Here is a 24228-nt window from a genome sequence, read left to right on the forward strand (position 1 = left end):
AATACCTTATTAGCTCTAACCATTAGGTAAATACACAATGCCTGCTAAGTGCACATTGACTTCCAGGTTTCACTTCTGCTAGAAGACTGAGATGATCTCAAAAGAAGGGTTTGGAATGAAACCAGGCTACAACTCTTGATGAGGACAAAAGTAACTGCTTCTTCCTTGTGGCCTGTTTCTAATTTGTGTGAGAGGCCTGAAGAAGCATCTAATTGTTTGGTACAGACTCAGATGGCAAACCCTCAGCCAGCTGGCTAGAAGACGCTTGTGACACAAGTCTAAGGGAAATTAAACAAAACCTTCTGGAAATAGTTTCTCAGTTCAATATACTGACTAGCCACAAAGAAATTCTGCACACAGAAAAATAGATATCCCCTTTTTAGCAGCAGAACAAGTTCAGAGTCTGTCCATGAGCTCAGTCAATTTCAGTAAGTTCGTCCTTTCCTCTTGTATGTAAAAGTTAACTAGAATGAGTAATATCTGTTTTTTTTTATTGATTTACTCAATACAACTGGGAAGATAACAGCAGGTAGTTAAAAAAAAAAACAAAACAAAACAACTTCTCCCATTTTCCGAGTTTAAAATGAGTTGTTTAAGTAATCTAAGATGACCTAAAAGAGCAATGATACATGTGGTGACTGGAGCCTTTGTGCTGTACGCCCAGAGCAAGGTGATGAGCATTTTCCTAGCAAAGTCCTCCAGGGCAAAGTGCATATAAGTAGCGGTATCCTCAGGGACCAATTCTGCCCTCTCATATTTTTCCCTATAAATATTTGTGGCTAAATTTAAGAATCTTAGGTAAAACAGAGCAGAAAGGCTCATGAAACCCTCATAATGGGGCTTGCTGACTTAGACTAAAAAAATACTTACATATACCTCTAGTCAGTGACAACTCTGCTCTGCCAACACTGCTGTGAATGGGTGTTTGTTAACAGGGTACACGCTGCTTGAGAAAGAGCTTCAGGTTGAAGCTGATGCTTCAACAGACAGAGAATTCGGCCCTGACAGGATGGAGGAGAGCTAAGAGGCTCAATGTGGCCCTGTCCATTTTGTCCCTTATACCCTTGTTCCACCAAAAGGAATCACAGCCCTGGCCCTGTGCTGCACAGAGCTAAAGGATCTCTTAGGATTTCTTTTTGATTTTAGATGTGGCAGGGGGTTTGGAGTAGTTTTTTTTGGACAATCCTGGGCTTGAGGTCACGGAGGACTTATCCAACTCCACCTTTGATAAAGGTGTAACTGGTTTGGAGCATGGGGAAACCTGAGGAAACGCATTTTCGGAATTGTCCATATTCCGCTTTGGACTGGCCGTTTTTCCACTAGTAGAGACCTAGACACAAAAGAAAAGGGCAAAGTGAATTAAAAAAATTTTTTTTAATCTTCAAATATTGATAAGAAAACAACTGCAAAAGTCTTTTGAATGTTCAGAATTAGAATACTAGATAGATTTTTAAAAGCAAAATGAAGTAACTTAAGTATAGTGCTCTGTTAAACTGCCATATAAATGTCAGCAATTTTCTATATCTATATAAAATATTGTTATGTAATAACAATGATAACTCACATATTAGAATGCTTTAAGGTTTGCAAAATGCTTTCTTCAAAAAAAGCCTAGGATACCGTAGGTGGTATATGATCTGTTAATTGCTGTTCATCTCTAACACTCTGGATTCAGCACTCTGCTATATCATATCACTCTACTGACATTTCTTTCTCAAAGGTCACTAGGGACCCCCTTATCACTAAATCCAGACCACTTTTCCATCTTTTTCCTCTTTGATCTCCATTTTATAGGTGAACAAACTGAGGTTCCAAGTAGGGAAACAATTTTTCCAAGGTCACACAATTAGGAGGTATCTGAGATGAGATGAAATTTGAACTTAAGCCTCCTGACTTTATGTCAAGTAATGTTTCTACAGCACCAAGCTGTAAAATAAATATGAAATGTTGATGAAAACTCTTGTTAACAGCCCTATGGAAGCTCAGAATTGTGGACTGTTTGATGCAATGGGAACTAAACAGGATCAGTTTCAAATCCTCATCTGAGAAAAGAAAAAATAACGTGTATCTGATGAAGTCCACTTAGACCTGACAGCTCTTATCTGATGTCATCGGTATTTAGAGCCATTTCTATATAGAGTCTGTAATTTAGACGAATGGCTTTAAAAGTACATTTTGACCTCTTCTCAGAGTGATCCTCTTCTTCATCCTCAGGAAATCTCTATCTCCTATTTGTTCCCCATCCACTAGACTGATACCAGTATTTACATATATCTACTCACTTTCCTAAAGACTTGAATCATCCTTTAATGTTTAAAAGTTATGAACCTAGTATGAAGAAGTGAAACAGATTTCCTTCTAGTTACTAAGCTGCATTTAGGAAGGGAACTCTTTTTTCTTGTTATTCTGAAGAAACTGTATAAGTAGTAGGCAATTAAATGAAAATTGTATCACAGTAAATTCACATTCATTAAAAAACAAAAACTCTTTTCTTGACCCTACTAAATGCCACATGTTTCTGCTCTTTTCATTGCCAAGGTCCTTGAAAAGTTATTCACATTGATATCTCTATTGCTTCATCATCATCTGAGGGAAGATGAGTCATGGCCACTATCGCCCCCATCAAAAAAATAAAATTCCAGGTTGATACCTTGCATGTGACAAATTTTCAGTGACCAACCAAGATCCTGCTAACAACAAGGTCCTTTGAGAAAGTGATACTGATAGAGTAATGCAGCAGAGGTCACCCAAGTCTTATCACTAAACATTCTCTTTCAGGCCTCTTTTCAGTCCCTTTTTTCTTTGATAACTTTATAGCATTAAGACAGCCACTATAGTGGCATTTATTCTCTTGTATTGTACTTGTTTGCAAATATTTCCTCCCCTAACCTATATAATTAGGTCTATTGGGGGAGGGGGGAGAATCTATGTCCTATCTTTCTTTTTAAGTCTGTTGCCCCAAATGATACCTTGAGATCAGCAAAATCTTAATAAATGTGTGTTAAATTATATGCTAAATATAGCATATGATTATATGCTATATTATTATATTATATATATTATTTATATATAATATATTATATATGCAAAACACTTATCAACAAAATGAGATATAGCTAAACACTGATTTCATGAAATTTATAGGGGAAATATTAAAAGAATACAATTAATTGGAACTATAGGTGAAGAAATCACCTATAGGTGAATAAAAATCAGAGCTAGAGATATAGATCTCAGAGTCACCTACAAAGAGCTGAAATTTTAGGAATATTTGAGATGGCCAAAGCAAAGAGTATGGAGGAAAAGAGAAGGCCATGAGTTGATCTGAGCCAGGAAAGAGGAGACCATGGAAGATGGGCTTATGGGATACCATATGCAACTGGCTTTTCTCTCACCTCTCTGATTTTGCCTTTTCTGCCTCTTTTGCTAGCTGATTCTTCATAAAATTTCTATATCCCATTAATAATCACTAACCTTTTTATTTTGCTTCATGTGTTATTAATTTTTGCCAACAACTCACTGAAGTAGATGCTATTATTATCCCCATTTTATAGATGAGGAAACTAAGATAGAAAGAAATTAAATAACTTTCTCAAGATTACACTTATGAGTGTCTAAGATATGGCATTTCTGACTGTGGTTCAATATTGTATCCACAGCACCATCAAGCTGCTTATGATAAACATTGTCCAAAGGTCATCTTATGGGACATGGTGAAGAAAGATCTCCAGAGACAGGGATAGGGCTGGATGTTGGAGGTTTCACAAAGAAATGACAAATCAGAGGAAGTGGCCTGAGAGGGAAATCTTCTAGAGTGAAAAGACTACTAGAGCATGGTGGTGAAGGCAGATTTCAGGGTAAGGGGCTATTGCAGCTTTGTGGAGAAAGAAGTCCAGAGAGGCAGGAGCAGGGTACAAAAGAGAATGAAAACTTTGATTTGACTTGATATGATTTCCCTTTTGGCAATCTCATTCATTCTTACAACATCTCATATTAGCTCTATTCAGATGATTCTCAATTCCATATTTTCAGTCCTAAATTATCTCCCGAGCTCTAGAGTCTTACCAATTCCACCTCAATATCTCAGTAGCACCTCAAGCTTAGTTTGTCCAAAACAAAGCTTACAATCTTTCCCTTAAACGAGCCTCAGTCAGACATACTGACATCAATATCTTTGTCCTTTACCTGGTCCAAAAGGCCACAATCTTGCTCTGCCTGTCTTTCCAGTCTTATGTCTCAATCTACTCTTCCATGAACTCTACATTCAAACCAAATTAGATTTCTTACTGTCCCTTGTATAGGTCCAACACTTTTCCCACTCTGTCTTTGCTCATGCTATAGCTTTAACTAGTATGCTCTCTTCACCTTCCCTGCCATCTCTGCTTTATGAAACTCTACTCATCTTACAAGACCAAACTAAAATGCTACTTCTTTTGAAAGGGTTTCCATGATGTCCATAGCCAGAAATGCTCTCTTCTTGCCCTTATCTCTTTTGATATTTTGTCCCCTGGATTGGGTTAGTTTCATGGTTTATCCCATACTAGTTATTGAATAGTCCTACTTATCTGTGTGAAGGGTCTCATACTCCAATATCTCCTCCTTCTCCTCTATATCTTAAGTTTCATGAGGGTAGGGACTATGTATTACGCTTCTGTTCCTGGATGCTTTGCATAGAGCATGCTACTTTATATATATTTATTAAGATACTGTTATTTGCAAGGTTCTATGCTAGGCAAAGGGGATACAAAAATGCACTGAATCTGGGCTTTGATTTCAAGATACTGATGACTGAATGGGAGGGGTCAAGGAATGAGCTAAGGACAGAGGAAAAGACATTATTGAAATAGTGGACCTTAGAGTCAAGGTTATGTAAGGTAAGAACAAGACTGATATTATGGGATAAGGAAAAATCAAAGAACAAAAATCACTAAAAGAGGAAAAAAATAAATATGGAAAAAATAAAGGAGAAGAACTGGAAGGATACCTTTCTGGATAAGAAGGGAGGAAGATCTCATGGGATATATTGGAGTTTCAAGGAATCATGAAGTCTAAAGAGTAGAGCGGCTAGCTGACACAGTATATAGGAAGACTCCTTTTTGTGAGTTCAAAGCTGACCTCAGATACTTACTAGATATGTGACATTGGGCAAGTCACTTAACACTGATTGCTTCTGTTTTCTCGTCTGTAAAATAAACTAGAGGAGGAAATGGCAAACCATTCCATTATCTCTGCCAAGAAAATCCAAAATGAGGTCATGACGAGTTAGACATAACTGAAAATGACTCGCAAAAGAGGAATCACCCTAGTAGATAGCTGAGGGTAGATAAATAGGAGCTAAGGAAGACAAGATGTCAGAAGAGTCATGGGAATGTCCACTGATGGATATATAATGATTCTTAATAATAAGAAAAGGTGGGGAAAGGAAAAATGAACCAGGTGCCAGTGTCATGGAAAAATGGAAAAAGAATTCAAGATAATCTATAACACAGACTTAGATTTGGAGGAAGAAGGAACAATTGAATGAAATGAACTTGAAAAGAGAAAAGGCTATTAAATGATGTTGGCAAAGCAAAGACTTGGATGTGGCAGTGACTGTGGAGTGACATGGTGACTGTGACTATGCTAATTCTCTCCTCAGACCTTGCCAAGAGTGGGGAGAGTGAGCAGTCAACAATGGAGAGGCTGCCACAGATTTGAAGCCCACAGGAGAGAGCCCCCATTTCTAGAAATGCAAGGTGGCAGAAAGAATACAGCAGGGAACAGCTCAAGGATGATGAGGGATTTATCAACAGTGGACCAGAGTAAAGGAAATGGGCAGGGAAGAGTAGAAATTAAGGTGGGTGAGGTGAGAAGTAGGGAGGAGCAGGAATAGAGCAAACAGGAGGGAGAGTATAGGAAGAGGTAGCCAGGAGACAGGGCTAGTTCATCTGGATCACTGAGATACTGAGAGTGGGATATTCAGAGCAACTTTACCATTACCACCAAACAGCTGCCTTCCAGAGATGCTGGCCCTAGTTTACTTTTTAATAGCATGATCTGATATTTGAGCTGACTGCTTTTTAAACAATCATTCTTACAAACTAAGAATTTAAAAATATAAAAATATCCTCTCCCTTATAATGTTTCACTCCAAAGAAACTGTTGATTTGCTTTCCTGGATTTCCTTTCAAGGGGTGGGTATGATTTTAAGATTTTCCAAAGAGTTCTAAAGACTTCAGTTACTTTTCGCAACAGCAGGAGAACGTACACATATAAATTACTTTCAGTCTATTTAAGGATTAGTTGCTTTGTGGAATGCAGACATAGCATGGCCTAATATTATTAATTGGGTTTGTGAAAACGGAATGTTAGGGGGAAAAGCTACACTGACAGGGGGCAGTTAGAAAAAGGAAGGCAGCTGGGAACCCTCTCTCAGGTGACTGCTCAAAAAACATTACAGTGGGCTTTGGTTATAAAAATAAGAGCATCTTGAGGCTCTTCTCATAAGACTCGTCAGGGAAGGTGAATGCCGTTACCCCTAGAAAAATTGTGACTTGTCCAATGTCACCCCACTATCCAGTTTTCCCGGCTCTAAGACAGAACACACTGCTACATAGCACTCTACCTCTCCAAAATGTCCAATTAAGATAATAATGTTTCAATTATTGTAATTACTATAAAAAACCCTGGTTGAGGCAATGCCATGTGATATACACTTTTCTGGTAGTGTTCATCAAGAGGTAAATGTTTTTAGAAATAGTTCATAAAAATCCATTCTTTACCCAAATCATACTGAAAGGCAGGAGGTCCTCTCTTTCTCCCATCTGAAGCTATCTTGTGAATAGAATTACAAATGTTTTTAATATGTACAATATGATCAGAATAGAAATAAAAATGTAATCTTTTTATTTCACTTAAAAATGTACTCACATTACTAGATGGCCTCAAGTTTGAATTTTTCTTCTTCACTGTCCCATTTGTTAATGTATTTGTATTATTTTTTTTCTTACTGACCTGTAAGATACAAACAAGAAACTGTATTCACTAGGAAAGAAAATACTGGAAAGTGCTTCTTTTCTACTGTTTAAACATTTGAGGTTATCAAAGAATTATGGAACTTCAGACATGGATGGGACCTCTTCAGTCAATCTATTTTGAACCATATGAACCTATCATTTCAATTCATAGCTCTAAAAATGTATTTTCCCCCTGCTGGCTGTAGGGAAAAAACCCATTTGAGGAAGGTTAGAAGTATTTCCACATCAAATTAGAAAACACTTGATCATGTACCTTTTTTGTTTTAAGAATTAATAGCACAAATCCCCTTTTAAAATTAGTCCTAAAACAAATTTAAAATCGACTGTGAAGAAATAAATCACAACAACTGTTTCTCACTTGAAGAGATGATCAATTCACTGATTATGTTATTACAGGTTCTCTCATCTTTACACCTTTGCTATAAATAAGGAGTGGCTTCTGTTGGCAATATTTGCTAGGTTTTCATTCTGTTGTTCAGAAAACCGTGGGATGGCTGGGAGAGTTCTCACAAGGGACCGTTGAATCCTTTGCTTAAAAACATCTCTGATTGGAATTACCCCTTTTATTTTAATCCTCTTTAGATTTTCACTTGCCAACCTAAAACCTTGAAACATTGAATCAGAAAACCATCCTCATCCTCAACACCAATCTCACTTCCATATGAAGGGGGTGTGCCTATGATTATAAAGCACATTCCCATACCTTCATTTGATCCTCATGAGATTCCTAGAAAGGAAATAATGCAAGCATTAATATCCTATTTTACATATGAAGAAGCTGAGACTTTGAACAGCCTAATAAAGCACCAAGGTCACATAAGTGCCAGTATTAGTTCCTTCTGAGTCATAGCTTTATTTTCTGAGGGTAGTACATTATTTTTTCCTCTGAAAGTAATTTTCCTATAAAGATACCAACTTGGAACCTTGTCTATATGAATACAAGCAATCCTAAATTATTTAAGGTCTGATTTTCCAGGCTGTGAATGATCCAGGACCTAGGTTTCCCTTTGTTCTTTTTCCAAGCTTTCTGGCTTGTGAAATTCTCCCCCAAATGAATGATTAGCCTAGGGTTATCTCATTTCTTCATAAAGGAGATGATAAAAGAATTCAGAGTGAAGTCTCCAAATCTATATTCTTAGGAAAGGTAGGTATTCGCCTGATGTGCATCACAGAAGCTCAACATTTTAAGAATGTCAGAAAATAAACGCACACATTTTAATGCTGGAAATCTGACCTCCTGTAACTTTAGTAGAGGTGTTTATTTTGAAAGGTAGCATGATATAATGGGAAAGCACTGGATCTTATTCAAAATATGTGGGCTTGAATTCTAGCTTTGCTACTATCTGTGTTTGGGACCTAGTCTATCTGGGCCTCAGTTTCCCCATCAGTAAAATGAGGGCACTGGATTATATGATCTCTAAGTTTTCTAGTGCTCAATCCTTTCATTTGCATGAGGCATCAAACAGGGCAAAAGGAACATATGTTCCTAGGTTATCACCAAAAGAGTTTGTCAGTATCAATGATGATCTCCTACCCCAAGTACAACTAGAAGAGGGATTCCTTGAGCACCAAGAAGTTCCACAATGTTTGCGGATGATTCTATATTCATTTCAATAAGCCCCCAGATGACAAGGTCTCCTCAGTGAGATCCAAGGGGATAAGATAACCTAGATGTGCCAGTTCACAAGAGCAATGGGGATGAAGAGTGGACCAAAAGCCATCCTTGGTCCTGGCTCAGAGCCCTACTACTGATACATACTAAATGTGTCCTTCGTCAAAGATCTCAGTGCTCCCTTCAGACAACTCTCTTAGACTGTAAGTCACAGAGTTGCTATTGTATACTGGTGGATGAGATTCCCTACTTCATTGAAATCACAGGTCCTCGGTGAAAAAAAAAACCCAAGAAGAACATGCAGTTGAATGGACAGGTTCACCCGTACACATAACTTGGATCATTGCCTGAGCCCAGAACTGAACAGGATGGATGGCGTTTGGGTGAGAATGCAATGGGGAAAGCCTGAAGCAATTTCAGTCAAATGACATTGGTCTTCCTCATAATAGCTCACCATTTTCATGTCAGTATTCTTCTGTCAATGCTGTGTGACTGTAAGTCCCAGAGTACTAGATCCTAGTAGAATAAAAAATTGCTGGCACTACTTTCCAAGTGCCAATGGAGAGCCTCATGGAAAATATAAGGAGATGACATAATTACTTGCATCTAAGATGTAGCCTAGAAGACATTATCAGGAACTAGTGTGACCACAAAAAGAGATGGATCTGTCTTACTACAAGGCTAAGGGATGGACAGGGGTAGAGTCCATTGGTTGCATTGGTATCCACAAGAATATAATGTTCCGGAACAACCAGAAGAAAATCTAGAATTCATCGGATATTCTTCTATGTTAAATTATGGCAAGACAGGTAGAGAAATTACACAGGCTCAGAGGAAATGAATATGGAAGGTGTATCCAGGCTGATGAAATCACGGGTCCCTGGAAGCACTGAAGAAGTCACATTTCATGTGTAACAGTGAAGGCTCAGCATGACCGGTGGACAGTAATCTCCCAGGGGGGCAATTTTTCAACTTCACACAAACACCTGTTCCCTCCCTCTTGCATGTTCTAAGGCTCTAAGAATGGTAAAATGCAAGCCAATAGAGAGACAAAGCAGGAAGTTCTCATGAGACATTGGAAGAAATGTGACAGATGTGCTTCAACATGAAAAAATATGAACTATTAAAGAAAAATAAACCAAGCTACAATTATAGAACTGTACCAAGAATTTTAACAATTGTACCCAAAATGGATTACAGAATCAGGGAAGACTTAAGCCCAGGATTTTGCCACTACAAAGGCCAACAAAAAGCTGGGGATCATCAGAAAAACCTTGGAAATCAAACATAGCATCAAACACCAGCTAAACCTCTGAGAAGCAGCCAACTGGAGGAAAGAACAAAGATCTTCCCTCCTGCTACCCTTGGCTAAAGAAATTGCTTGAACACTGAAGTGTCTAGAGGATTTGAACTTTTTCCTCAGCATCCCCAGTATGGCTGACAGCAGTGTCTGCAATTGGAACCAAGAACAGATAGGTTATATAGCACACCCATGGAGGGACATTTTGAAGATTCCATTAATTACTCTTTTGCCACACATGCTTTCTAAGCTCAAGTCTAGTTTCCCCTAGACTCTGTATAGACCCATGGAAAGGTATGACATGGGCATTTGGGGGGGAAATGTCTCTATCCCCTGTACCAATTATGCCAATTCAGTAAATACTCCTTTTGAAAAGCTAATTAAATCTGGCTGACTAATTGATATCAACTGATAATCACAAGGGGCTCACAGTAGAAACATACCCCTAAATCTTTCTGGGCTATTCCAAAACCCCGAAGGCTTTCTTCTACAGACCTTCTGCAGACCTAATCTTTTCTTCTAAATGGAGGAAGAGATAAAGATCTCCAGAGTCTACATGTATAACAGGAATATGAAATGTCATGAGATTAGATGACAGAGATCACTTTCAGCCAATGTGATCAAAGAAACTTTCATAGTGGATGGAATTTGAACTGGAAATTAAATAAAGTATGTTGATATTTCAAGTTGGGGGAGAGCACACTGAGAGGGAGAAGATATTTTGGTTGTAGAAAACAGACTTCGCATAAGGGTGCATAAGTTGTTTTTGGGGGAACAGTGAAGTGTCCAATTGATTAGAGGGTAGAGTATATGCCGAGGGGTTTATGGAAGATAAGGCTAGAGAAAGAAAGTTAGAATTAGTTATGGAAGTCCATGAATGCCAGACTGAGGAGTTAAGGTGGGGGCTACTGAAAGGTTCTGAACAGGGGAAATTTCATAGGATCAAAAGATTATAGATTTTTATTCAGAGCTGAAATGAAATTTGATGGAAGCTATCACATCAAACCTCTTCATTTTATAGGTGTTGAAAAACATCACAGAAAGGTTGTGATTTTCTCAAGATCACACAACTGCTAAGTGTCTAAAGCAGAACATGAATCCAGGTCTTCCTGATTCTAAGTGTCTCTCCATTATGCAATTTACTGTCCAACTCCATTTGAGTCAAGAAGCATTTATTAAATGTTTATTATATGCAAAGCATGAGGCTAAGATTTGGGGACACAGTACAGTTCCTGCTTTCACAGAGCATATAAACATCAATAAATATCATACCAGATAGAATGTAACATAAACAACTAAAGAGGAATAAGTCATTTTAACTGTGGCTGGGGTAGAAGCATCAAGGAAGACCTCATGGAGAAGATGTCACCTGTATTGGGTCTCAGAGAGAAGTATTTCAGGAGGCAGGAATGAAGCGAGAGTGTTTTCCAGGCATGGGGCAGGCTACTCTAATACGCTGCAGCAAGGTTGGGTACAATGGTGGAATGGAAAAAATAGTGGCTCTGGGGTCAGGAGATGATATTTCAAAACCATAGCAACCATCTCTGGAGTCGCATTAAAATTATAGACCAATATGGAGTCCAAAGTGCCAGGACATTCAACTCTAAGTTCTGCCCCATGGTTTTGCTAGGTACTAGCCATTCACCTCCCAGGAAAATCCTGCTGTTTCCAGAAGGGCAAGAGAAGAAACGTCTAACACAACATGTGCAGCTTGGGCACATCACCTCCCCTTATTCTGGTTCAGGTTCTTCATCTGTAAAACAAGGCTAGAGAGGACAAATGGCCATCGAGGTTCATTCTGACGCCACATTGACTTACCTCTATCTAAGTGCTTACATATAACTAACTTACATATCCTAAGAGATCTGCCATTGCTTCTGTATGTGAGAAAGACAAACCCGTCAGCATCTGAAGTCTAGATTTCATTGTCATGCTGCTTCCACATCTGGTGTTCAGTAAACATTCTGGATTGATTATGGAGCCAAAGCACAATAATTAACTTAATTCTTGAGAGTGACAAAGTCTACAAAGTACTCTCCTTCACGACGAGCCTGAGAAGCACACAGCAAAAGCCTCATCATCCCAATTTGAGGTGAGGTAGGGGGGCTCTGAAAGGATACAACAACCTTTCCATATAGGAGCCAGGGAGGAACCTCCCCGCTTGTCTCTGTTGACCAAAAAAAAAAAAAAAAGACACTGGGAGAAAGAGAGAAAGAGTGAAGTATTGTGGGCTCTAGACTTTTTAGATTGTTGTGTCCAACTCCACCACTTTATAGACAGAAAACTGAGTCTCTGAGAGATGTTTAACTCATTAATTAAAGCAGGATTGAATTGGACAAAAGAAAAATGGGATGTGCAAAATTAGAGAAGCTACCCCAAATGTCCCATGGACTCTTTGTATCTGACCTGTGGCAGAGCATCCCGTGCTTGTAATGGTCTGATCTGCCACAGTTGGACACCCTGAATCTCTACTCTAGTGATGTCATTTTGGTCCTCTTCGAGTATGAAAGCCAAACAACCAAGTCATTAAGTCATTTGCTTGAGCTCATACAGGTAATAATTAGTTATTTCTTTAAGATAATGTTTCCATATGAAAAAATAAGGGGTAAGATCAGTCTCCTCCATCCAGCTGATAACACCGTTCCCTTTCTTTAGAACTGTCAGACAAAATCCCAGCAGGATAGATCATGGTCTGACAGGTTATGGCACTGCTGATGTTCTATGTTTAACAGCTTTTCATTTGTCTCGGAAAGTTTAGGTACAGTTCTAGCTAGAGGCAAAAGGACGGATAGGGTGACCATTCAAAGTTCCCTCCAACCTTGTGATTCTATAATTCAATGACTTCAAGTACACTGGGCCAAATTCCCCCAGCTCAAATGATTAATTTCCAAAGGGGACTCCATGTGTGCAAGGGGAGATATGCTCTAAGAAAATTGGGGCTAAATATACATATCTTGTTATTCAGTGGCATAACTTTAACCTGATGAACTCATCTGGTGATAATGGATGCAAAACCTGTAAGCTCTAGGCGTATCATTGCGAGTTAATACCAGGGCATGATTACGAGAAACTGTTACCATTTCTCTGAATTTTGAGTAAAAATACATGCTATTTAAGTAAAGTGGTTTATCACCATAGCAACCATCTCTGGAGTCACATTAAAATTATAGACCAATATGGAGTCCAAAGTGCCAGGACATTCAACTACAAGTTCTGCCCCGTGGTTTTGCTAGGTACTGGCCATTCACCTCCCAGAAAAATCCTGCTGTTTCCAGAAGGGCAAGAAAAGAGCAGATGAGAGGAACACTTCTCCATCGCTTCTTCTTGAAGCAGAGGGGCTTGGTTCTCCAACCTTTTCCAGGCCCCACCTCCAGCCTGAGAGATCTGAATTCTGCATGGATTTAATAGAAATGAAATCTAACTTGTAAGTTAGGCAGAGATGCCAGTTTCTTTCATTCCTAGCATATGGGGAATAATTCCATGGTCTTTATTCAGGAAGCTGGGCCCGTAGGACTAAGCTCACTGACATTAATGCCTGTGACATATGCATCCCACGTAAGGGGAAAAAATCCATCCAAAATGATGAGCTCTCTAAAACAGCAAGCTGGCCGATTTTATTAAAAGCAAGTTTCAGACACACTCATTTTCTTTACTATATCAATGTACACAAAAGAGAGAATAGAAAGGGAAAAGGACTGGGCTGTACAACTCCGACTAAGAATGAAACTCATTGCAACCCAACTCCACAAGGCAGGATCCTGCCTATATGGAGCTTGTTTTGGTGGAGAGTAGATTAAAGCACAATAACCAAGATGCTCTTATACATGTAGTTGGAGAGATGCTACCATTCAGAGAGAACAGAAAACAAATGTGCTTTAAGGAGGAACTGACACGTCACTCCAAACTAGTGGTCTTGCAATGGTCTGCTGGGAAACTAAAACAGCAAATGGATGCAAGTGGCACAAAGGAATGAAGAAGGGCATGGGGAATGGTTCTTCTGAGGAAGGCTCCCAGGACCAGGGATGACCAGCAGAATATGGAAAAGCTCTAAGGCTGTCGGCCAGGGCAGAATGGACCTTGCAACCAGACCGTCACAAAGGTCTATGCCCTTTAGTGTATTCTCTGTTTAAGACCTCGGGCATGTGCCAGAACAGCCCACTGTATGAAACTTTGGCCAAAAGGACAAACAAAAGAGACACAGGAAAATCCATCATGCTAACCAGATTATCCAGAATTTCATTATTCTGCAGTACAGAGGCCTCGGCTGCCCCTTTGTTCTTCAATCTTCTAACATTCCCAGCTTAATCAGCACAGAATAATGGTCATCCTAAACCGCAGTTTAGGGACCCAGATTCTCCCTACTTTTATCTGTTGCCTACAGGCAGCCTTGGAGTAATGGAGAAGCTAGTGCCTTGTAAAGGATGCTGGGAGCAGCTGCTGTCATACTCCTGCCTCCACAGACCAATCGCTCTGACTTCTCATCACCCTTTGAGACTAAGAAGGCTCTGCCCAATGGATGGGACGAGACCACAATAACCATGTGGGTAGTGTCCACGCTACTGTGCACACATGACTAATTCTCGCTATCCCCAAGATAATAGTGTTGACATTGCCTTTGAAAACGAAGAGAAGTCACATAGCTTGCGTTTTCTACAGACAGACCCTACCAAGAATTCTGATTTACACCCTTACCCACAGAGGAACACGTTCACTTAACCATGTGTGGTGGGCTCCTCTTACTTTGGCAGATGGGTGATGGGTGAAAGGAGTCATGTTATATATCTTCACTAGATGCCAACTTACTTTGGCTTAATTGTTTTGATTTGTGACAACAGAGGGAGTCTTTAGGTAGGGAGGAGATAGTAAATTTTTATGATGTAAAATATGTTCTAAGAAAGACTGAATTTTTTTTCAAAGAACTATAGGGGTATGCAAGGGAATGTTGTCTAGTGGAAGTTAAATGAAAACTGCACCAAGAGACAAGAAACTTGTTCTGAGTCCCTCCCAGCTTTCCTGCTCACAAATTGTGCGGGCTGAGCTAAATCGCTTCCTCTCATCTCCTTCTCTGAAGAATGAGGAATTTGAAGCCATTATTTATAAATTTCTTTTTGACTCCAACATCTTATGGCTTTAAGATAATTCTGTCCATATATCTTGTTGTTGTTGAGTCGTTTCAGTATTGTATGACTCCTTTTTTATATTTTATTTATTTTTTATTATAGTTTTTTATTTACAAGATATATGCATGGGTAATTTTTCAGCATTGACAATTGCAAAACCTTTTGTTCCAATTTTTCCCTTCCTTCCCCCCAACCCCCTCCCCCAGATGGCAGGTTAAATATGTTAAAGTATGTATGAGTCTTCATGACTCCATTTGAGGTTTTCTTGGCAAAGATATTGGAGTGGCTTGCCATTTCCTTCTCCGGTCTATTTTACAGGTGAGGAAACTTAGGCAAAATAGTGCAGTGTCTTGCCCAGCATCACACAGCTAGAATGTGTTTGAAGCAAGAGTCCTCCTGACTTCAGATCGGACACTTTATTCCTTGTGCCACCTAACTGCTCCACTGAGCTGAGTAGATTTGGTAAAACTGTAAATAAGATTTTTCTTATTTACTGTTTTAAATCTCACTGATTAAATTAAAAAAAAACTTGACTTTTTATGACTTTAATTTTGAGCTAATGGAAAACTATTTTACAGTAATATTAAATATATATGCATATATATAAATAGTTAATAATTTCCACACATAATGGAAAACTATGAAGATCTTGCTTGGTTCTTCATAGTCAAACTTATGAGAAGAGATCTTCGTACAAAGGAACACCACACAAATACAAAGAATACTGTAGTCAATACAAGAATTATTTTTTTAAGTCTCTGAGGGTCAGATGCATCATCTTTCCTTTTTCATAAAGAGTTAATTACACTGACAGACAATATTCTCCCCAAAGCATGCATCTAATAAGACAACCTGTCCAAGGATTTTATCTCATATTTGCATTACATTAGTTCATTCAGAACTGTTTCCAATGACTATTGTGACAACTAGGGATTCTTTTCATTTATGAAATGCCAAAGCAAGAAATCTGAAATCCAGACAAAGTTCCGATTCCTCACATGATTGCAGTTGCCTATGCCAACCCTTCTCCCCTCCCTCTCATTCTTAGGGGCCAACTTAATTGGCAAGCCAATAATTTCTCTCCAGTTGTCTTTGCAGCTTAATGAATAATGACAGAATTTTATCACCTATCAGTCTACTCTAAGGAACAAATGCTAAATGATATGTTGGAGCAATCAGGAACGTTTTCCGAGGTGCCTCATTTGATGACTACTGGAGTTTAAGCCTTTATTTTATTAGTATCCAGTACAGCTGATTAAGAGCTCACCACAGAGAATTCGTAGGATTACTAATAATGAGAAACATTAACTGAATGTCCACAGCCTGATAGCTACCATACAGGATACATAAGAAATGCCATTTCTGCTCTGAAAAAGAATGATTCCTTAAAACAAGCTGAGATATTCATTAGAAGGAAAAAAACCAGATTGTTAAGTTTCAGGTATCCCAATGAAAAAACTGTGAGATTTCTAGTAAAACATCAATACCATGGTATCTATCATGCCCTATTGTATCTTATCTATCTGTCCATCTGTCTATCCATCCATCTACCTATCTATCTGTCTGTCTGTCATCTGTCTGTCCATCTATCTTTGTCTCTCTCTCTAGTGCAAGTTGGGCTCCTTCTCAATTGGCCTATTTGCCACTCTATAAAATGAAGGAGAAAGAACCAGATGATCTATTTAGTGCCTCCAGTTCTAACATTCTATGACTAAAGTAGTTCAATATACAAAGAATAAGTTGAATAGAAATGTTTTTAGTATCTTAATGTCAAGTGTATTAATTATTATATGAATCACGTGTGGACACAAGAGTAAATGGCCAGTCCTACTTCAGGCCTATCACTTCAGAATTTTAAATTTCTCAGTCCCATCAATAATTCTTGCTGCTCTACAAGGTCATCAGTTCAAACTCCACTGTGTACTGTTAATGAGGACTTGAAAGAACAGAAGTAACTCCTTAACATTAACCTGACTTCTGTAATTTACAACAAATGCATATTGATTCCTATAATGCATTAAGAACATTATCCTTTCCAGTCTTATAAGGTGAAGTACTCTTTATTGCTCTTTTTATAAATACTCAGTACAGTTCAGAATGACTTAGAAACACAGTTCCTGGTCCCAAAGAAGTAACAATTATGAGCCTAAACAACCCCAATCTTAACTATTAAACTACACAGTTGGAAAACCATTACTTGGAGACTGTTTCTGACTAGAATAAAAGGAAAGAGAGAAGGAAACATTAAAAAAAATTTGTGGTGTTATGTTGCATTTCTCCAACATTTCAAAGATCTGTGGTTTTGTTAGTATGGATATTTCTATCACCAATGCAAATCATCACTTCTTGGAGACAGTCTTTCATGAGCTTCTAGACCAAAAACATCACTTCCCTCTTATGAAAGTCTTCTCCACATTTTATTACCAGTGTTCTTGAAACCATTCCCTCCTTTTTATCTCAGGAACTTGAAGTGTAAATCATTTCTTTCCCCCCCGATCTTTACTATCTCCTTTATCCATTATCTCCTTTTGTGATCCTAATAAACATGACTAGGTCTCTCCTATTCTTAGAAAATCTTCACTTTCCCCTGGATCCTCTTAAATGATTTTATGTTGTATCTCTTCTCCCTTTCATAGTCTAAATCTTACTCATTTTACACTCATTTCCTTACCTGCCATTTACTTCTGAATTCCTCTGCAATTTTGCTTCCAATCTCACCACTCAACAAATACATTTCCTTCAAGATTACCAATGGCCTTTCCTGTACAACTCGTCCTCTTTATTTCTCTTCAGCTCTTGACTTTGCCAACCACTCCTTCCTCATGGATTCTGTCACCTCCAATGGCTGCTGTGAAAATACTCTGATCTAGTTCTTATCCTGTTCTCCTACTTCTTTTTTGTTTTCTCTGCAAGGTCATCATCCATTTCCCTCCCATCAAATAAAGCTTTCCTGCAAAACTCTGTCAAAGGCCTCCTTTTTTTCTCTTGTGAATTCCCATGGATTCAGTTGTTTCCTTAAAGATGTTTCCCAGCTTGGAGAGACTTACATGAACTGATGCTAAGTGAAATGAGCAGAACCAGGAGATCGTTATATACTTCAACAACAATACTGTATGAGGATGTATTCTGATGGAAGTGGATTTCTTTGACAAAGAGAAGATCTAACTCAGTTTCAATTGATCAATGATGGACAGAAGCAACTACACCCAAAAAAAGAACACTGGAAAATGAATGTAAACTATTTGCATTTTTGTTTTTCTTCCCGGGTTATTTTTACCTTCTGAATCCAATTCTCCCTGTGCAACAAGAGAACTGTTTGGTTCTGCAAACATATATTGTACCTAGGATATACTGCAACATATCTAACATATATAGGACTGCTTGCCATCTAGGGGAGAGGGTGGAGGAAGGGAGGGGAAAAATCAGAACAAAAGTGAGTGCAAGGGATAATGTTGTAAAAATTTTTATTGTCAATAAAAGTTATTATAAAATAAATTTTAAAAAAGGAAGTTCTCTCACCAATTAAAATCAAGTTCTTTACATTAAAAAAAGATGTTTCCCAAGTCTGTCTCTCTAACCTTACTCTCTCCTTAATTTTAATCCCAATTCTGCCATCAAATGCCTGCCATGCATCTCCCATTCATGATGTTCCCCCAATTTTTATATTAAAAAACTGTTGAAAATTTGAAATGTTGGAAAATGGTATCCATTTTACCTTCATAATGTAATTCACACACTTCCTCTTTTTTCTCTCCACACGTCATCACCATCAAGCTGAATTACTACAGTGGCTTCCTTAACAACCTTGATGCTCCTAATGTTTCTCCTGTCACTTCAGTCTTCCAGATTGTTGCTAAATTAGGATTCCTAAATCACATATTGGTCTACCATATCACTTTCCTGGTCAAAAGTTTTCAGTGCCTTTTGCTTCTGGGATAAAAGACAAACTCCTTGGCCTAGCACTGAAAGCATCCCATAATTTGATTTTCACTTTTTCCATGTCTTCCACATTCCAGCCACATTGGCCCACCAGCAGATTGATTTTCTGAACATGATTGCATCTCTCACCCACCTCTCCACTGTGCTTCTTCATGATTCAGCTCAAAGATTACTTTTCTTGAGCCTCTCAGTTGTTAAGTTCCTCTTCATTTTGAAATGATATTCAATTTACTTAACTATTAACATGTAGTCTTCCTCCCACAACCACATTCTCCCAAGAGATTTTAAGTTTCTGAAAAGCAGAGATTGTTTTGTATTTACTTCAGGTCCCATGAATCCCACACCTTTGTTGTATTAAGCTAATACTTTTAAAAGAAAAGTTTGCCAAATTTCATTGGCTATTCTAAGCTGAACCTGGAATGACATATGCAATTTGCTAGTTTTTCAGCTCGAGACTGCTCCACCATGGGATTTTCAAGACTGCAGGGAATATACCCCCTCACATAAGGATTCTGTCATGACACAGCACAAGGAAGTTAGTTAAAGGCTTTGACTACTCACAAAACTGTAAGTGTCTGGGAGATAAACAACTAGGATGTGAAATTGGATTGTTGATTTTTTTTTTTAAATCAAACCTATGATTTCATTAGTGTTGGGAGTTCCTTTTGAGGAGCATCTCTATCCATTACAGAACTATTTTCTCCACAATATTGCCTCTTCCATTAGACTGGGGACTCTGTGAAGGCAGAAACTCTTTTTTAAATCTTTCTTTGTATACCTAGCATTTGGCATAATGCCTGATATTTAGTAGAAGCTTAACGGATGCTAGCTGATTATTCGATTTTTGTTGAGAGAGTAGCTGCAGTCCTGAGAAGCTATATGATTTTCCCAGAGCCACATAACCACTAGGGATTAGACTCAAGAGTGTGGGGGATTCAATTAAATAGCATCATCTAGCATTCTCTTAAGAGTTTGAACAAAACAATGAGTAAATAGTTCATAATTATATCAATACTTCAAAGATCTCATTCTCTTCAACTTTCTGCAGCAGTTGACACTATTGATCACCACTTCTGGATACTCTCTACTCTCTAGGTTTCTATTTCATTGTTCTCTTGGTTTTCCTATTCAATAAATGACAATGTTCCCTATTGCTTCCAGAATAAAATAGAACTCTGTTTAATTATTCAACTTTTTAATATTTTATCCTTTTCCTGGTCCTTATTCCATCTCTCATTTCCCAACCTTTGCACTGGAAGTCTGCCATGCCTAGAATACCCTTTACCTCTTAGAACCCCTTCTTTCCTTCTGCTTAATCAGCACCTTCTACATGAGGCCATAATTTATGGCTCATTCCCTTAAATACTAATCCTCCAATTTACCTTGTTTTTATTTATGTACATGGTATATTTTGTGTTTATATATATACATACACATATGTATATACACACACATATATGTGCATTTCACATACTTATTCTGTACATTTTGAATATGTTTTGTATATACTTATGTATATTCTATCAAACTCCCTGTAGAAGAAGCAATTCCATCTTTGTCTTTGAATCTCCTTCATCTCACTCAGGGTCTGGCACATGGTATGTACTTAACAAATACTTGACCACCACTGTCTAACATTATTGACAGATTACTGTCACCAGCCTCAGACACTGTTCATTAGCCTAGGTTATGAGTTGCTACCACTGTACATCATAGATAAGCCCCTTTCTCTTTTCTGCTGTCCGGACATTGCTTCTCTGCTTAAGCCCTCTGTTGGACCAGCTGATCCGTGAAGCATGAAGACATAAGTTGTTGCTAATACCCCTCCAATGGGCACTGGCTTCTTTAACCATCAGAGAATGCTGGTAGGCAACAAATAAAAGCAGGGAAAACTTAGGCTCTGGCGCGGTGATGTTGAGATCCATCCATTGTTCTGCTGCTTCTTCACAGGAAGTACAAAAAGAAAGTTATGAAACAAGGTCCTATTGATGCCGAGTGGGCTCCAGGGAATTTGTTGCTCCTCAGTGACTTTCCTTATGTGTTTATGTGTGTGTTAACTTGTGACGTGTGTCTCCTGGGAATCCCTGGGTGTTGTCCTGAAGCAAAGACTAATTCGTAATCTGTGGAAGCAGGTTGTCAAACACTGATCGAGGGGAACAAAACAGAGCTTTGCCAGCTGCCTGAAGTCTGAGGGCGCAAAGAAATAGAACAGTTTGGAGGAGCGGCGATGTATTCCTGAGACCCTGACCAAATACCTGGCTGAGCTTGTATCAAAAGTGACAGGATCCTGGCAATCAGAGGTCAGAGGATTCTGGCAGTCCCAGTCCACTCACGGCTTCCTCTGACTCTTTTGCATCTCATTTAGGCCAGTCAGGATAAATGTTCAGAATGAAAATCTTACAACACAACAAGAATCTCAGTTAGCATAGATTAATTATCAGTAATGCTCTGTTCTTCCTCTCCTACTCCAATGGTTAACTGTGCCATGGTGGTGACCCTGTGATCTTGAAGATTATATTAATGGAGCATACACAGATTCTACCAAGTTACAGACTGGAAAGGCTGAAAGTATGGAACTCGTGGCCAGCTGTGGCCTCCAAAGAGCCAATGAGCTAAATTCAGAGAGATTTATCCCCTGTTCTAGGCTGCCTCCCTTGCATATTCCAATCTCTCTTTGCCCCCAATTTTCTCCTAATTTCCCTTTTCCCTATTCCCCTCCCATCCGGATATCAACCCCTCTTCCTCCCTCATGAAGAATTCTAAAGCTCTACACCAACCCCCAGGCCACTTCTCCTTACTCAACCACGATGAACATCTGTCAAGAAAATTGTAGGGGGATTCCTACCCAGAGGAGAGATGGAATGGAATACCATTGTTCCCTTCCTGGGAGGACTTTCCAGCACTATAATCTAGAATTGTAAAACTCTTCTGCAAACAAAAGTCTTTCCAAATAGAGACAGATCGTTAATCATTGCAGACCTAGAGGTTCTGCTATACTCTGAAGGAGAGGGAAACTTTTTCTCCTACCTGCTTTACTGGGAGAGGGGATTTGCCACTCCTATTATCTTTATCTTCAACCACATTCTCATCATTGACACTTTCCTCTTGTGTATTCCTCCTTGAATACACCTGTATTTTGGTAGCCAGATCATCCTTTAGGTCCTCCAGGTCATCTTCATCACTTCCTGGCTGGTTTTTCCATTGCTTCATCAGTTCCAGAACATTTGTGGGTCTCACAGGAGTCAGTATATTGCCCTAATATTAATAGTTAATATTTAGTGCTTTAAAATATGTTTAATGAAGCATATCTTATTTATCTTATTTCATAGCATGTATACTATTTTCAGTCAGAACAACAAAACAGGCACTTTCAGAACTCACAGTCTTCACAATCATATGAAGCTAAAGCTGTAATAATTAAAGTTTGGAGAGCAACTATAACATAAAGAGTTTAAACAACAAAGTAATAAAAAACAAAATGGTGGAGAGGAAAAAAAAACCAACTCTGGTTTTAGAGGTAAAAACCCCTGACCTCCATATACATTCTGCTTTTCATTTTCTGGTGAGCACCTTTATTGAATGAAATTTCTGTTACTCTGTTCATAAGTAATGTAAAGAGCATAATCAATCAGAAGCAGGATAATAATTGCTTTTACCTCATTTTTTTGTTTCAAAAAATCAAACTTCAGAGGCCAAAGATTCACCAAAGCATGTGCTCTAGAATCTGAAAGCAATGGTTCCCAAAGTTTCAAAGAATGGTGTCATCCTTAAGGCCTCCCAAGGTAATAAATTTGAATTAGATAGTATTCACTTATGTGTCTTCTGGTTTGGTTGTTAATCAGTTACAATGCTCTATAGTCATAACTCATATATGAAAATATTGCTCAATCCTGAGTCTTTCCTTCAAAATGTAAGACTTGTAATTTTCACATGTAATTCATGGAACTGAGTATATTTTTTGTTTAATATAAGATACTTATGAATTAAATAAAAGAGACTTAGCAAACATCTCAATAAGCAATTTTGCTAATTATTCATCACTTTTACAAAATTAGCCTAATTTATCTTATGTCTTAAAAATAGGAAACTTAGCTAACATCTCAATTAACAGTTTTGCTAATTATTTTCTATTTTTACAAAATCTAATTTATCTTTTATCTTTAACATTTGTCATATATGTATGGGTGTGTATATATATTTACACAGATGCATACATATTTATATATGTGTGTGTGTTGTTGCTGTTCAATTGTTTCAGTCATGACTGAGGTTCAGTCTGACTCTTTCTGACCCCATTTGGATTTTCTTGACAAAGATAATGGAGTGGTTTTGCCATTTCTTTCTCTAGCTCATTTTACAGATAAGGAAGCTGAGGTAAATAGAGTTATATGACTTGCCTAGAGTCACAGAGTTAGTAGTAAGTGTCTGAAGCCACATTTGAACTTAGGTCTTCAAGGAACTGGCAAGTCACTTACTCTCTGTCTGCTTCAGTTTCCTGAGCTATAAAATAAGGAAAGCATCTACTCTGGTTGTGAGGATAAAATGAAATAATGTTTATAAAAATGCCATCTATTATTATTATTATTCATATAATTTATCAATTTTTAAAGTTCTTTGTATGGAAAGACAGATTCCAAAGGTAAAACATTTTAAAAGTATTTTTAAGTAATTAAGTAATATTTTACTTAATAACTGGTTATACATTCAAAAAGTGAGTAGCTAGAAACAGACAGAACCTTGGTGGAACCCAGGGCTTATTTTCTGGATTCAAAAAATTATATACAATAGAGTTGAATACAAAAGCAGAAAGTACAACACAATCCCAGCACATGTTTGAATATTTTGATCATCATCCTGATTTCCTACCAAAAGGAATATGATCATTCTAGTTCCTGAGGGAACAATCTATGACCATGAAGAGTCTGCTAGATATGAGCTGCCTATTTTGAATCTACTAACGATCAATTTCTAGGGGATCTTCGGGAAGTCACCTTGACTCAAAGGCCAATCTGGAATTGAGTCTTGAACCTAAATGGACTTCCAAAACCATCCTGAAGCATCATGAATTTCCTATTCCAAGAACTGAACCAATCTCCTCAGAGTGTGTAAATGGGAGATAACTAAGGGTTGAACTAAATGCTTTGAGAATGTTCAGAAAAAAGTGCCCCAGTTCCAGCAAATTCATATCTGTCCTCCTGGATGACAGATTTGCTTATTTCAAAACTTTTCCTTATGATGAGC

General features: G+C 38.2%; 1 protein-coding gene across 5 annotated transcripts in view; it reads right to left on the reverse strand.

Moving 5' to 3' along the window:
* Positions 1-474: 474 nt before the first annotated feature.
* Positions 475-24228, reverse strand: part of STK33 (serine/threonine kinase 33) — a 243098-nt gene continuing 219344 nt past the window's right edge. For all 5 annotated transcript variants that reach the window (XM_051964325.1, XM_051964326.1, XM_051964322.1 and 2 more), the window contains 3 exons: positions 22015-22242; positions 6910-6993; positions 475-1330 (listed from right to left, as the gene is read on the reverse strand). In XM_051964325.1, coding sequence (XP_051820285.1) covers positions 1124-1330; positions 6910-6993; positions 22015-22242 — 519 coding nt within the window. In that variant the 3' untranslated portion in view covers positions 475-1123. The remainder of the gene's footprint in view (positions 1331-6909; positions 6994-22014; positions 22243-24228) is intronic.

The sequence above is a fragment of the Antechinus flavipes genome, chromosome 6 (genome assembly GCF_016432865.1).
Source record: "Antechinus flavipes isolate AdamAnt ecotype Samford, QLD, Australia chromosome 6, AdamAnt_v2, whole genome shotgun sequence".
NCBI lineage: Eukaryota > Metazoa > Chordata > Mammalia > Dasyuromorphia > Dasyuridae > Antechinus > Antechinus flavipes.